This window comes from Mustela putorius, unplaced genomic scaffold (assembly GCF_011764305.1).
Source record: "Mustela putorius furo isolate JIRA1106 unplaced genomic scaffold, ASM1176430v1.1 tig00000228_pilon_pilon_pilon, whole genome shotgun sequence".
In the NCBI taxonomy this organism is placed as follows: Eukaryota; Metazoa; Chordata; class Mammalia; order Carnivora; family Mustelidae; genus Mustela; species Mustela putorius.
Genome location: NW_025421322.1, coordinates 19,398,309 through 19,414,797, shown reverse-complemented (window position 1 = coordinate 19,414,797; position 16,489 = coordinate 19,398,309). Strand labels below are relative to the sequence as shown.

The 16,489-nt window shown below is 38.6% G+C and overlaps 1 protein-coding gene across 3 annotated transcripts in view; it reads left to right on the top strand.

Moving 5' to 3' along the window:
* The window catches only part of RAD21 (RAD21 cohesin complex component), a 28,706-nt gene extending 20,462 nt beyond the window's left edge, over positions 1 to 8,244 (top strand). For 2 of the 3 annotated variants that reach the window (XM_004743472.3, XM_004743473.3), the window contains exons 10-14: positions 1,051 to 1,210; positions 1,632 to 1,780; positions 3,946 to 4,095; positions 5,799 to 5,882; positions 6,519 to 8,244. In XM_004743472.3, the coding sequence (XP_004743529.1) occupies positions 1,051 to 1,210; positions 1,632 to 1,780; positions 3,946 to 4,095; positions 5,799 to 5,882; positions 6,519 to 6,710 (735 nt within the window). In that variant the 3' untranslated portion in view covers positions 6,711 to 8,244. Of the gene's footprint in view, positions 1 to 1,050; positions 1,211 to 1,631; positions 1,781 to 3,945; positions 4,096 to 4,990; positions 5,883 to 6,518 lie in introns of those variants that run through there. The other variant, XM_045078070.1, reaches the window with a different exon arrangement.
* The last annotated feature ends 8,245 nt before the right edge of the window (positions 8,245 to 16,489 follow it).

The window sequence follows — 16,489 nt, the reverse complement described above, 5'->3', positions numbered from 1 at the left end:
TTCTATATACGTTTGGCCATTTTTTAAAACTATAAATATATAGTTTTATATATATATAATATATATATATATATATTATATATATATTTGACATATATAAATATGTCAAATATATTTAAAATATATTTGACATTTTTGATCAGGTATTCTCAACTATGTGTGGCACGTTTTTTAAATTAAATCACAGTATAAGATCCTGCTGATACTTGTATTTTTAAATGATGTTGAAGGATTTTTTTTTCTATACTAAAAAACCATTGAAGTTTTTAAATACTTACTCTCCCTTTTCAGCTTCTCTATAATGATTTACTCTACCATTGCCTTAGTGTATACTGTGCTTCAGGTCTGCAGTCTTTAGATCTTCCTTTCTAGAACGCTAAACTGTGAAGTGCTTCTCCTTTTTTCCACAATAAAGAATTCTCTGGCTTTATGAGAATCATTTTTCACCCATAAGCCCTCTTCTGCTCACTTTAAGTTCCAGACTATTTCAAAACAAGGTTCTGAAGTGAAAAACTGAGCGAAGCAGTCTATGAAACTTTTATTCTGAAGTTGAAATATGCATAGAAACAGGATTCTGCTGTAGACTTTATATGATTGTTCTTCTAATAAATAGTAATCATTTGGAAGAAATTCCTTAAACTATTTCTTTGACTCACTGATCTCATTGGAAGTAAATCAAAATGTGGAAAAAACCATTTTTGTGAAGACTTTCATTACATTGCTTGCAATTAAAAAAATTGAAAAATGTTTCAGATGTGAAATATACACCCATATAGGTAAGTGGATCTCCACTCTGGAATATTATGCAGTCATTAATTATTAAAAGTGATAGTTAACAAGATTTCCATACTATTAAGTGAAAAAACATGTAAAACTATTTCATACGATTCCATTAGATGGAGTTTTAAGTGTGTGAAGATGAAAATAAACTGCAAGAAAATTTAAAATTTTCATGTTCTCTTCAGGTTACAAGACAGTGGATAATTTCTTTTACTTTTGACTTCAGTGTGATTTACTTTTATAATTGAGGTTTGTTTTTTTTTTTAATAGCTCTTTACACGCTGTCTTACACCACTAGTACCAGAAGATCTTAGAAAAAGACGGAAAGGAGGAGAGGCTGATAATTTGGATGAATTTCTCAAAGAATTTGAAAATCCAGAGGTTCCCAGAGAGGACCAGCAGCAGCAGCACCAGCAGCGTGATGTTATCGGTGTGTTCTATTGGAAGAGTTCCCCGAGGAAGTTTAAATGAGCATTTGGCTAAGATTTACCTGTATATTGCCAGAGTAAGAGAAATCAGGAACAAAGGAGTATATTCAAATTTTCAGACAGGGAAGTAACTTGACTGCTTTGTTAAATAGAAAGCTTTCTGTTTTTGGAAAGGTTTAAAGATTAGGACTGGCTGAGTAATCTGCTAAGAGGATTATCCTGCATTAGATTACAGGTGGTAGAATTTTGCCCTTTTCCATCTTTTATGTGTTTTATTACAAATTGAGTAATCTTTGCAGAGGTAAAATTTTTATTTGGCCTCCTTCATTAGAGAAAGTACTTTTGTCTTAATGCATTAGTATTAAATTCTGAAATACTGTTAAAGACCATATAATTCACATCTCTTCATATGACTAATTGCAGATGAGCCCATTTTGGAAGAGCCAAGCCGCCTCCAGGAGTCCGTGATGGAGACCAGTAGGACCAACGTGGATGAGTCAGCCATGCCTCCACCACCTCCTCAGGGAGTCAAGCGAAAAGCAGGACAAATTGATCCAGAGCCTGTGATCCCTGTAAGTAAGCACATCAGTCATCAAGAATTTTACATCCCTTGTAATAGTATTATCTTAAGGAGCCCTTCTGAAATATTTTGGTTGAGGAAAAAAATTGACAAGGAATAGGTCCGGAGAGAAAGAATGGCAGCCAAGGATGTGAACACAGTTGTGCCCTGGGGGAGAAAACATATTCCAGGAGTTTGAGACTTCTTAGTCTTGTTTCAGGGTGGCCTCATAATGTGACCATCCTTGTCTAATTTGGAATCTTTGAGTCTAAACTTGGTTCCATTTTAGCGCAAGGTGAATCTGACAATTTTAGATAAAGATGAAAAACAATATAAGGAACCTGTTAATTTCTTCAAGCATGTCATGAACATAGATTATCAAACTTTCTAATTAACACCTAGTTCTTCTTTTTTTTTTTTTAAAGATTTTATTTATTTATTTGACAGACAAGGGACTACAAGTAGGCAGAGAGAGAGGAGAGAGGAAGGGAAGCAGGCTCCCTGCCGAGCAGAGAGCCTGATGCGGGGCTCCGTCCCAGGACCTGGGATCATGACCTGAGCTGAAGGCAGAGGCTTTAACCCACAGAGCCACCCAGGCACCCCCATCTAGTTCCTTTTTTAAAAATACTGGTTTTCCTTGTCAGCAAGATTGAAAATTTTTTCTCCAGTCTTAATGAGATAAAATTGAAATACAACATCATACTAGTTTATGGTGTACAACATAGTGATGATATTGTGGCATCATTTCACAACATGTGTATGTGTATAACATCTATCGCTTTACACATTACATTTTTTTTCTTGTGTTGAGAACTTTCAAGAACTATTCTTAGCAACTTTCAAGTATATGATATAGTATTAACTATAATCACCGTACCATGTATTAGATCCCCAGAATTTAGAAATGGAAGTATCTTTCTAACCCCTAGTAACCACTTCTGCACTCTGCTTTTGTGAGTTTTGCTTTTTTCTTTTTAAATTCTGTGTAAGTGGTACCATATATATTTGTCTCCTGTTTCACCTGTACTGCCTTCCAAGTCTATCTGTGTTGTCCCACTTGCTTATTATTTTTTACTCCTCTTGCCTTCGCTGTCAAATCCAAAAATCATTACCAACACTTATTTTGAGGAGCTTGCCTGTCCTAGTTGTTTTATGGTTTCAGGTCTTACATTTAAGTTTTTAATCCACTTTGGGTTGATTCTCATGTGTGGTGTAAGATAGTGGTCCAGTTTTCCCAGAACTATTATTGAAATAAGATTTCCCCACTGCATGGGTCGATTCCCCAGCTCTCTATTCTGTTGCAGGTTCCTGCAACATGAGACAGTTTTAGGCTACCTTACTGACTAAGCAGAATATACTTGTCAAATTGCTTAAAAAAAAAAAAAAAAGTAAAGCAACATCTGGCTACTTCATGCAGACTTTCTACCATGAAGTTCATTTAGGATCGGAAAACTAAACTACAAAGGAAGTAAGGTCTAGTGTAAGGCTTCCCAAATCTTCAATTTCTAGAATAACCTTGGGTTCTCGGTTCAGCCTCCATCAAGAGGTATAGGCTGAAGATTCCTCTGTAATTTTAAGAACTATTTTTTCTGTGCCCTCGGGTGGTAGAATTGTCCAAAAGAGCATCTTTTTGTATGCGCTCAGGAATGGGGGTGGTGAGAGGTAACGAGTAGGTTACTCTAGTATCACAGTCCTGGAAGAACTTGTTTTTTAACATTCTCAGCTGTTTATATTAAGCCTGAGAGGAAGAATTCAAGAAATGGACTCAGAAAAATGGTCTCCTCATTCCTATTATTTGCTGCCATAAGAACTCCGAGGCTCTGATTTAGAGCCCAAGCTTAGTTGTGATAGCCTTAAGACAGTTTCATGCAGTAATGGTTGACAGTACAAGCTATTTAATGTTAAAGCCTTTTTGCATTGTGTTAGTGGTTGGTTCTGTTCTGTGGTTTTTCCTAAAATGCTGCTACAGAAAGTTTGGGTGTTTTTTTTCTGTTTGTACTTTGTCTTGTCATTTACAAATTTCTCACATACACTTTATAACCCTTTGGTTTCTTCAAGTATAAGAACAAAACACTTCTGTTAATTAAATTCTTCTGTAAGAACAACAAGATATAATCAAGTTTTGATTGTGAGAAGGTACAGCCGCATGACCCCAGCATTTCTTCCCCTTGCTTTAAGCCCCAGCAGGTAGAGCAGGTGGAAATGCCTCCTGTAGAGCTGCCCCCTGAGGAGCCTCCAAACATCTGTCAGTTAATTCCGGAGTTAGAACTTCTGCCAGAGAAAGAGAAGGAGAAAGAGAAGGAGAAAGAAGATGATGAAGAGGAGGAGGTAAGGAGACACTATCAAGGAGACTTGAGGAGTAAATGCCGCCCCAGATTTAATGCTGATCTTCAGCCTGTTCTCTTTTATGTTCATAGTGGAGCCAAGGTAATTGATGTTGAGCATCACAATGATAAAAGATGTTCAAACAGAAAATTTAACCAAATTCTTAATAATCTAGATCATTATTAACATCAAATTTTCTGCTGTGCTGTAACTCATTGGCTTCCTTCTGGGCTTTTGAAGGACATAGGATTGACTGCCCTTTTAACTGATTTCTTAGTTGACTTCTTGACTGTAGCTGACTTTATTATTTGGTGGCCAATTTTTACTGCTTTTTTAGCATCTGCCTCTGGTCTGACATCTCACTGTGTGCCTGGAAATCTGATCACCATTTTCCATTGGTAGGAGGTTTGTTTTCATTAGACTGGGGTGAGATGTGACTTGGCTAAAATAGATTGAGTAAAGGTTTGAATGACTTTTATTTTTTTTAAATAAAGGCATTTTTCCAGTGGATTTCCTTTTCAGGGCCCTTATTTCGCTGTTCAAGGTCTTCCCCCACCCTCCTTTTTTCAAGATCTTTATTTAAATGTAAAATAAAACATTAAAATATTTTCCAGGAAGCATTGAATCTATTTAAAATTCTTCTAAGACTAAAGGTTGCGGACTGGGTACATATTTTCATTAGTATCCATTTGTATTTGTAATTTATTATGGCAGCCATAGATTTTACAGCCATTTAGTACTGGAATACTGTGGGTTTTTTTAAAGTCAAAATTTAGCCCCAGAGCTACTCTAGTCTAAGGTATGCCATTATCTCAGACTTAGTGTTGAATAAGTATTTAAAGTTGTTAAGCTTTCTATTATGTATGAATCCCTTAACTCCTGGCTCTTTGAAATACAGCATGTACTGCCAGCACGGTATGGAAACATCTCAGCTCTTGCTCTATGCCAGCTTCAGAGTTTAGAAAGTCATTTAGAAGGCAAGTCCTGTAGGGCACTGGGAGCTGGGCAGCTCAGTAAAATCAAGTGTTATGGATTATAGCCCCCCCCCTTTAAAAGATTTTATTTATTTGACAGAGAAAGAGGTAGAGGGGACAACAGAGAGTGAGGGAGAAGACAACAGTCTGCTGAGCAGGGAGCCCCAGTGGTACTCGATCCCAGAACTCTGGGACCATGACCAGGGCCAAAGGCAGGTGCTTAACCAGCTGAGTTACCCAAGCACCCCTATACCCCATTTCTCTTAATACTTGTCTGCTAATCTGTGCTCTTCAGTGATTGGGATCTGCCAGAATATAAATCATCTAGAAAATCATGCTCCTGGAAAAAATAAAAATACATACAGTGGAAATAAGTAGTGTGCTTAGTGACATAAGTTGATTTATATCCAACATAATTACCTTAACAGGGGCCAGTCAGTAACCAATAGCTCACCACCCAGCAGTAGTCCAGGGCCCACGTGGTATAGACCACACACATCCTTTATAGAACAGTATAGAATCCTATATTCATCCAAATGTTTGCTTGCCGATACAGAAGAAAGTCTTCTGTAATTTAAAAAAGACAAGCTTCAGAGTTAGTACTGGGTGCTAAGAGATTTACAGTTTTCTGTTATTCAGAGTACACAATTTAAGTTTTAGGACGTATGGCAATAGTTCCTGTTGCAGTAGACCACTTTTGTCAGCTTTTTTATGTGTTGGGGCCATTTTCAGGATGAAGATGCTTCCGGAGGTGATCAGGATCAAGAAGAAAGAAGATGGAACAAAAGGACTCAGCAGATGCTTCATGGGCTTCAGGTAGGTGTACCAGTCCTGCCTGAGACTTCGGCAAGGACTTAGCATTGCTCCCTTAAAAAAAACAGCGACATGCTGAGACCAGAAAGCCTACTTTCCCAGCACTGGGTATACATAAATTGGTAGGCCCAGAGTAAGCCTGGAGAGCATCCAGGTGAATGCTTTGCTGTGGTTATGCTGCAAAGGGAAGTTGTGGTGGTGGTTTATAGGACACCTTTGTGTGTCTACATCTTGGTTTTCATTGAACATACTATTAATATGTTGAATCATTAAATTTGTCAAGTCAGATACAGATGAAATATTTTGAGCATCTGATATATACCAGGCAAATTGTTCAGGGTTTCCCAAAATAGAGTCAAAGGATAGTTGGATTTTTAAAATAAGTTGAAATTTTAGGAACTGTATGTGTTCAGTTTTACTATTATTATCACTTTTGTAGGAATGTTGTTCCTTGGATCTTTGATTTTAGATAAGCCATAATATACTTTGCCCCATTACCTTCAGACTGTTCAAAAAGTCCACTCCCAGCAGAATATACAGTGTACTTTTTCTGGTATACAAAATTGGCACCTTTTTAAAATTACCACTTTACTACTGTGAGATTACTTTGATTTCATTCTTCCTTTGGTTTTATTTCAGCGAGCTCTTGCTAAAACTGGAGCTGAATCCATCAGTTTGCTTGAGTTATGTCGAAACACAAACAGAAAGCAAGCTGCAGCGAAGTTCTACAGCTTCTTGGTTCTTAAAAAGCAGCAAGCTATTGAGCTGACGCAGGAAGAACCATACAGTGACATCATCGCAACCCCTGGACCAAGGTTCCACATTATTTGAGCAGCTAGAAGCATTGTAGCTAGTGTGCATTTCACTAGTGTATACGAATCGCCCCCATGTGTAGGGCACACAAAACCCTTTGAGGAGATTTAGATTTTTGTCTGTACAAAGTCTCTGCCTTTTTCTTCATTTTTTTTCCAGTATTTTATCAATTTCATCTTTGAGGGAAACTGCTTATATGGATGTGTTTGTGTTCTGATGGAGAAAACAGGCACACCCAAGGACCCGGAAGATCATTTTAACAGTTGAGAACAGATGTGTGCAATATTGGCGCAGGTAAATGTCGAGTAGCAGTTGAAAATCAGGATTTTTATCATAGTTCCCCATCACCGCATTGGAAAGGAAAACATGTCAGGGAAGAAAGTCTGACAATTAAGTGTGAGTCTTTGAGAGAAGTAAGTCGTCTCTTCCCAATAGTAATACTGGCGGTCTTGTTAGCAGCTGTTTGGGGGGCGGTGCCCAAAACAGACTGTCCTCTGGAGTACTATTTTAAAGTGTCATTCTGTAATGACCAAGAAGGTGTGTGAAGCTGTGCTGTCAACTAAACCCCTTCAGCTACAGAATGATAGGCCTCGGTTTAAAATATTCTTTGGTAAGTCATTCCATTTGAAACTTTTTAATGAACCTGACTATCCTAAAATCTGTTGTTTTGTTTTAGGAGGCTCTAAAATGAGCAGAAGAGTAGACTTTTTAGAGTAGAATATAAAAATGTTTATAACTTTTCAGAAGCTCTAAATCAAAGTTTTAAAAAGATGTTTGGATATATTTGAGTACTCGGATCATGAAAATGGAAATTGCTATGCCAACTAAAAGGACAGACTGATGGGAAATGAGACACCTGGTTGACTTAACCCTTAAGCAGACAATGCTGTTAATAACTAATGGCTTCTCTGATATTTATTATAAGTTTTAGTACTGATCTTTTCCCAGTGCTGCACACTCCTGTGTTTGAAACTTTATTTTAATGGCTTTGCAACAGCAATCCTATATCCAGTTTCCTATAATTTAAGAAAAGCATCCAAATAAAGGCTTTATTATTAACAGACCAGGTAGCACCAGAAATTATGTGACTGTTATGATTATCAGAACATGTCTTAACTTTTTAGGGCAAAATTACTCACACACTGAAAGTTCTAGCTTAAGTGTTGGCACTTTTGTGGGAAAAAAAAAAAAATCACTTTTGAAACTCAGACTTCAGTGTATACCCAGTAATTTTAAATTATGTGAAGTGTTTTAAATTAGTGAACTCGTAATTACTGTTTTGGTGATTCAGTTTCTTGAGAATGGTAAGTGTATAAAATTACTATTGCAGCTTTATTTTCAATATGTGCCTGTAAACCATGGATTTTTCTCCCTTTGTAAAAAGTTATTTGTAGATAATTGAATGTTTGATTATAGAAAGGTCATTAGTTTCTTGTTAACACATTTTGTTAGTCTGGTTTTGTTGCTTATCGGGTTTAATATTGTTCTTGAAAATAGTTGATGCTATGTTATGTATAACTTTTCTAATAAAAGTTGTGGTATAAGCTGTAAATTTTGCACTGTTGAGTAGTTGGTTGATGGTGTTCCCCCAGGAAAATGTTAGGCGTCATCTGTTATTTGCCATATCTAGAGTAATTGTCCATACAGATAGTAAGTGAATTTTTCAAGAAGTCTTAGGTTAAAAAAAAGACTGGTATGTCTTTTAAAGAAAAGCCACGTGATCTGAAACTTTGATAGAATGTTCTAATAACACATCATCAAAGTTACATATCTAATATTAAAATGGAAGTAACAAATGGCTGGTCCTGAGGAATCTTGGGGGTACAGACCTATCCCTGTAACTGCCAAGTACCCACAAATTATGACGTGCCTGTCAGTGTAGCCAGTGAGCATGTACTGGAAATTCTGGGTCTGCAAAGTCTACTGCAAGCTGGGGCATTGAGCAACTGAGAATGTACCTTCCTGGGCCTTTAAACCTTATCCTTCTCCAAACCATGAGCCTTAAGACCCTAAGACTTTATGCTTATGATATAATAAATATCTGGGTCACTCATTTGGTTAAGCCTCTCTCTGCCTTTAGCTCAGGTCATGATCCTGGTGTCCTGGGGTCAAGTCCTGCATCCGGCTCCCTGCTCAGCAGGGACTCTGCTTCTCCTGTTTACTCTCTCAAATAAATCAATCTTTAAAAAAAAAAAAAAAAAAGAACAAAAAAAAACAGCTCTAAAACTCCACTGAACAGCAGGGGAGCTGCTGTAACTGAAGTTAGATTGGCAAGTACCATGGTTCCATGGTTTACATTTGCCCTACACTTTGATAGGGTGGTTAGGAGGTAGGGTCTGGGTGCCCTAGCCAGCTCAGCCACCTCCGTGAGTGGAGCCCCCTAGTCTATACCAACCCCAGCCATCTCACCAACACACCCAGGTGGCACACATGAGGATACTCCTGATCACAACTTTGGATTCAGGCCCCTTCTCGGGAAGCCCCAGCAAAGAGCACTGTGGGACCTCCCAGTCACTGCAGCTGCCTTACCAGATTACCCTCTGTGCAGAGCACCTCAGGAACTCCCAGCCCATGCCCACCTTGATTCCAGCCACCCTGCCAGGGTGCTCCCTGTGCAGAACATCCCAGGAAACCTGGGCCCATAACAGCCTCAGCTCAGCGGCCCCACCATGGCACTCCTTGCACTGAGGATCCCAGGAGAGTCCCAGGACATGCCAGCATGCACCCACTTCAGCTTCAGCTGTCTTTCCAAGTCATCCTCTACACAGAGTCCCATGATCACCATTACTCATGCCCATTTTAGCTACATCATGCCAGGGTGCCCCCTCTACAGATGACCCCAAAGCCCCTTCCAGCTACACTGCAAAGGCACCCTCTGCACAGAGAGCCCCAGAACACTCTGGTTTACACCCACTTCAGTTACAGCTAGCCTGCCAATGTGCCTTCCGCACATAGAGCCTTGGGCCCCTTGGCTAGTACCTACTTTTCAGCTTTACCTGTCCTGCCCAGGGAACTTTTGTGCAGAGAGCCCTAGAACTCCCAAACTTAGACACATTTAAGCTTCAGCTGTCCTGCCAGAGAATTCACTAAGCAGAGAGTGTCAGGAGCAGTTCATCCCATGCCCACTTCAGCTCCAGCCATCACCCTAGGGAAGCCCCAGCACAGAGTGCTCCAAGGCTCATCCACACCAGCCACAGCTCTACCCAGCCAGTAAAAGACTTCGGGCGCACACAGTCTACGGACGACCATACACAAGACTGTTCTTTGAAGTTTAGGGGAACTGTTGCACTTAATTCACAGAAACGAACACAGAAAGCTCAAATGGAGAGACAGAGAAATACACTCCAAACAACAGAACAAAACCTCACAAAAAAAGCTATTCAACATAGTACTAGAAGTCCTAGCCTCAGCAATCAGACAACAAAAGGAAATTAAAGACATCCAAATTGGCAAAGAAGAAGTCAAATTATCACTCTTCGCAGATGACATGATACTATATGTGGAAAACCCAAAAGACTCCACTCCAAAACTGCTACAACTTGTACAGGAATTCAGTAAAGTGTCAGGATATAAAATCAATGCACAGAAATCAGCTGCATTTCTCTACACCACCAACAAGACAGAAGAAAGAAATTAAGGAGTCCATCCCATTTACAATTGCACCCCAAACCATAAGATACCTAGGAATAAACCTAACCAAAGAGGCACAGAATCTATACTTAGAAAACTATAAAGTACTCGTGAAAGAAATTGAGGAAGACACAAAGAAATGGAAAAATGTTCCATGCTCATAGATTGGAAGAATAAATATTGTGAAAATGTCTATGCTACCTAAAGCAATCTACACATTTAATGCAATTCCTATCAAAGTACCATCCATCTTTTTCAAAGAAATGGAACAAATAATTCTAAAATTTATATGGAACCAGAAAAGACCTCGAATAGCCAAAAGGATATGGAAAAAGAAAGCCAAAGTTGGTGGCATCACAATTCCGGACTTCAAGCTCTATTACAAAGCTGTCATCATCAAGACAGCATGGTACTGGCACAAAAACAGACACATAGATCAATGGGACAGAATAGAGAACCCAGAAATAGACCCTCAACTCTATGGTCAACTAATCTTCGACAAAGCAGGAAAGAATGTCCAATGGAAAAAAGACCGCCTCTTCAATAAATGGTGTTTGGAAAATTGGACAGCCACATGCAGAAAAATGAAATTGGACCATTTCCTTACACCACACACAAAAATAGACTCAAAATGGATGAAGGACGTCAATGTGCGAAAGGGATCCATCAAAATCCTTGAGGAGAACACAGGCAGCAACCTCTTTGACCTCAGCCGCAGCAACATCTTCCTAGGAACATCGCCAAAGGCAAGGGAAGCAAGGGCAAAAATGAACTATTGGGATTTCATCAAGATCAAAAGCTTTTGCACAGCAACGTAAACCGTTAACTAAATCAAAAGACAACTGACAGAATGGGAGAAGATATTTGCAAACGACATATCAGATAAAGGACTAGTGTCCAAGATCTATAAAGAACTTAACAAACTCAACACCCAAAGAACAAATAGTCCAATCAAGAAATGGGCAGAGGACATGAACAGACATTTCTGCAAAGAAGACATCCAGATGGCCAACAGACACATGAAAAAGTGCTCCACATCACTCGGCATCAGGGAAATACAAATCAAAACCACAATGAGATATCACCTCACACCAGTCAGAATGGCTAAAATCAACAAGTCAGGAAATGACAGATGCTGGTGAGGATGCAGAGAAAGGGGAACCCTCCTACACTGTTGGTGGGAATGCAAGCTCGTGCAACCACTCTGGAAAACAGCATGGAGGTTCCTCAAAATGTTGAAAATAGAACTGCCCTATGACCCAGGAATTGCACTACTGGGTATTTACCCTAAAGATACAAACACAGTGATCCGACGGGGCACGTGCACCCGAATGTTTATAGCAGCAATGTCCACAATAGTCAAACTATGGAAAGAACCTAGATGTCCATCAACAGATGAATGGATCAAGAAGATGTGGTGTATATATACACAATGGAATACTATGCAGCGATCAAAAGAAATGAAATCTTGCCATTTGTGACAACATGGATGGAATTAGAGCGTATCATGCTTAGCGAAATAAGTCAAGCAGAGAAAGACAACTATCATATGATCTTCCTGATATGAGGAAGTGGTGATGCAACATGGGGGCTTAAGTGGGTAGGAGAAGAATCAATGAAACAAGATGGGATTGGGAGGGAGACAAACCATAAGTGACTCTTAATCTCACAAAACAAACTGAGGGTTGCTGGGGGAAGGGGGGTTTGGAGAAGGTGGGTGGGGTTATGGACATTGGGGAGGGTATCTGCTAAGGTGAGTGCTGTGAAGTGTGTAAACCTGGCGATTCACAGACCTGTACCCCTGGGGATAAAAATATATGTTTATAAAAAATTAAAAATAAAAAAAAAAAAGATGCTTGCTGGACTGGAGAAAAGAGTGGAAGAATTCAGCAGGAGTTTCAACAAAGAGAAAATCTAGAAAAGAATCGGAGCTGAAGAATACAAAAACTGCATGAAAAGTACACTGGAGGGAATCAACAGTAGATTAACAGACGCATAACAGATACGTTAAGTGATTTCTTGGACAACACTGAGAGAACAAACATTCACATGTTTATGGTCCCAGGAACAGAAGAAAGAGATCCCAGAAACAGAAGAAAGAGAAAAAGGAGGAAACTAACTTAATAAATTATAGCTGCAAATTTCACTGACCAAACAAGATGAATCCAAGGAGATCCACACTACAACACATAATAATTAAAATGTCAGTGATTAAAGAGAAAGAAATTTTAAAGCAGTAAGAAGGAAAATGTTACATGCAAAGGAAACCCCGTAAAACTATCTGCTAATCTTTCAGCAGAAACTTTTCAGGCCAAAAGGGAGTAGAATGATACATTCAAAGTGCTGGGAGGAAAAATCCTATAACCAAGAATATTTGACCTGACAAGATTCAGAACTGAAGGGTTGAGATAGAGTTTTTCAGGCAAACAAAAGTCAAAAGAGTTCATCACCACTAAATTGGCTTTATAAGAAATGTCAAAGGGACTCTCCATACTTAGACATAATAAAAATATGAATAAAAAGAAAATATGACAACATACATATAAAATGTAGAGAGGTGAGTAAAAAAAAATTTAGAGTATGTTTAAATTTAAATAGCTATGAACTTACTGAAGACTGCTATATACTTAAAATGTTACATATGAACCTTATGATAACCCAAAACCCAAAACCAATAATAGACAAAAGTTATACATACACACGCGCGCGCACACAGAAAAGCCAGGCATGGATCTGCAGAAAGCCATCAATTACAAAGGGGTGGGGGGAAGGAAGAGAGAGAACTACAAAAACAACCAGAAGATGTCAACAAAAGACCAATAAGTATATATGCAGTAATAATTACTTTAAATGTAATTGGTCTAAATGTTTAATTCAAAAGACATAGAGTGGAGAATGGATTTTAAAAAGCAGGACCCATCTATATGCTACCTACAAAAGACCCACTTTAGACCTAAAGACACATACACATGGAAAGTGAAAGGATGAAAAAAGATACCCATACAGGTGAAAGCAGGGGGGGGGGGGGGGGAATAGGCCAAGGTAGCAATACGTCTATCAGAGAAAATACATTACATAATGATAAAGGGACCAAAGTCATTACATAATGATAAAGGGACAATCCCAACAAGAGGACATAACAAAAAATATCTATCCACCCATCATGGGAGAACCTAAATACATAAAGCAAAAGTTAACAGACGTAAAGAGAGAAATTGATGGTAATAAAATAGTAGTACAGGATTTTAACACTCCACAAAACAATGGAGAGATTTGCCAGGAAGAAAATAAGGAAATGGTTTTTGAGTGACACATTAGACCAAATGGACATAACATATATATATAGAACATTCCATCCCAAAACAATACAATATACATTCTTTTCAAGTACATATGGACAGTTTCCTGGATAGATCATGTTAGGCCACAAAATAAGTCTCAAAAAATTTATATGTGATCCACACTAATACCACCTGAGACAAATCTACCACAGGGAACTTTCTGTGACCAGAATCCCAAATACAGCTCCCTCCACCCTGATTCTTTTTGTTTCACCACCACCCTGCTATTTTTTTGTTTCACCACACCCAGATCAAGGCATAATGTCCTTGATCAGCTCTAGAGATAAGACTATGATACACATCTATTCTTAAACATTTTCTGGTGTGGTGTTTCCCCAGCATGTACTCCCAGACTCTAGGGCTGTTAAGGGAGGTGAGGTTACAGAGATCTACTTGTCTTGCAGCCATCGAAGACATGCTCCTGTCCATAAGTCCCCTTAATAAACCATATTTCATCACTCTGGATTTGCCAGACTTCTTCAGTCTTCATCTCCTTTAGCCTTTAGAGGTCATTTTACATATACTTCCCTTTCACGGAACACCTTAAGGAGACTGAAATCCTATCATTCATCTTTTCCAAAGACAACAGTATAAAACTAGAAATCAATTTAAGAAAAAAACCTGGAAAAAAACACAAACACATGCCATCTAAGCAAGGTGCTACTAAACAATAAATTGATCAACCAAGAAATCAAAGGGGAGACCAAAAAATACATGGAGACAATTGAGAATGAAAATACAACAGTCCAAAAGTTTGAGGATGCAGCTAGAACAGTTCTAAGAGGAATATTTATAGTAATACAGGTCTACCTCAAGAAACAAAAATCTCAAAGCAATTTAACCTTACTCCTGAAAAAACTAGAAAAAGAAAACAAAGACCAAGGGGAGTACAAGAAAGGAAGTGATATAGATCAAAACAGGAATAAATGAAATAGAGACTAAACAACCAAGAGCTAGTTTGAAAAGATAAAATTAATAAACATATAGTTACATTGAGAAAAAAAGAACACAACTAAACTCAGAAATGAAGGAGAAGTAACAATCAATACCATAGAAGTACAAAGAATTGTAAAAGATTTTTAAGAAAAAGATTTTTATGAACGATTCTTACAAAAAATATATTCTTATGAAAAATCATATGCCAACAAACTGGACAACCTAGAAGAAATTAATAAATTCCTAGAAACATACAGTCTTCCATCTGAATGAGAAAGAAATAGAAAATCTGAACAGAATGATTCCTAGTAACAAAATGAATCAGTCATCAAACTACTAACAAACAAGTCCAGGGCAGATGGGTTCACAGGTGAATTCTACTAAACATTTAAAGAAGAGTTAGCGGTGCCTGAGAGGCTCAGATCATGATCCCAGGGTCCTGGAATTGAGCCCTGCCTGCCTTGAGCCCCCTGCTCAGCAAGCCTCCTTCTCCCTCTCCCTTTCCCTCTCCGTGCTGCTCTCCCTGCTGTACCCTCTCCATCAAATAAATAAACAGAATCTTTTGAAAATAGAGTTCATAGCTATAAACTATAAACTCAGACTATTCCAGAAAATAGAAGGAAAGCTTCCAAATACATTCTATGAGACCAGCATTACCCCGATACCAAAACCAGACAAAGACAGTACATAAATAGAAAACTTCAATATCCCTGATGAACTGAAATGCAAAAATCCTCAAAAGAATATTAACAAACCAAATTCAACAATACATTCAAAGGATCATTTATTCCAAGGATGCAAGGATAGTTCAATATTCACAAATCAACCAACTTAACATACCACAGTAACAAAATGAAGGATAAAAACCATAGGATCATCTCACCAGATGCAAAAAAAATCTGACAAAATTAAAAATCTGTTCATGATAAAAATTCTCAACAAAGTGGGTTTGTAGAGAACATACCTCAACATAATAAAGGTAATATATGAAAAACTTATAGCTAACATCATACTCAATGGTGAAAAACAGAGCTTTCTAAGATCAGGAATAAGATAGGGATATTCACTCTCACCACTTTTATTCAGCATGGTATTGGAAGTCCTAGCTGCAGTAATCAGAAAAAGAAAAAGGAAAGGCATCTAAATTGGTAAGGAAGAAGTAAAACTTGTACTATTTGCCAATGACATGATATTATATATAGAAAATCCCAGGGGTGCCTGGGTGGCTCATCAGTTAAGCATCTGCCTTCCACTCAGGTCATGATCCTGGAGCCCTGGGATCGAGCCCCATATTGGGCTCCCTTGTCAGGAGGAGAGCCTGCTTCTCCTCCCCCTCTGCTACTCCCTCCTACTCATGCTTCCTCTCTTTCATTCTCTCAAAATCTTTCAAAAAAAGAAAAAGAGGGGTGCCTGGGTGGCTCAGTGATTTAAAGCCTCTGCCTTCAGCTCAGGTCATGATCCCAGGGTTCTGGGATTGAGCCCCACATGGGGCTCTCTGCTTGGAGGGGAACCTGCTTCCCTTCCTCTTTCTCTGCCTGCCTCTCTGCCTACTTGTGGATCTCTGTCAAATAAATAAATAAAATCTTAAAAAAGAAAAAGAAAGAAAGAAAGAAAGAAAAAAGAAAGGAAGAGAAAAGAAAATTCTAACACACCCACCAGAAATTATTAGGATGGACAGATGACTTTCTTTTGTTTTTTTTTTTTTTAAGATTTTATTTATTTATTCGACAGAGAGAAATCACAAGTAGGCAGGGAGGCAGGCAGAGAGAGAGAGGAGGAAGCAGGCTCCCCGCCGAGCAGAGAGCCCGATGCGGGACTCGATCCCAGGACCCTGAGATCATGACCTGAGCCGAAGGCAGCAGCCTAACCACTGAGCCACCCAGGCGCCCG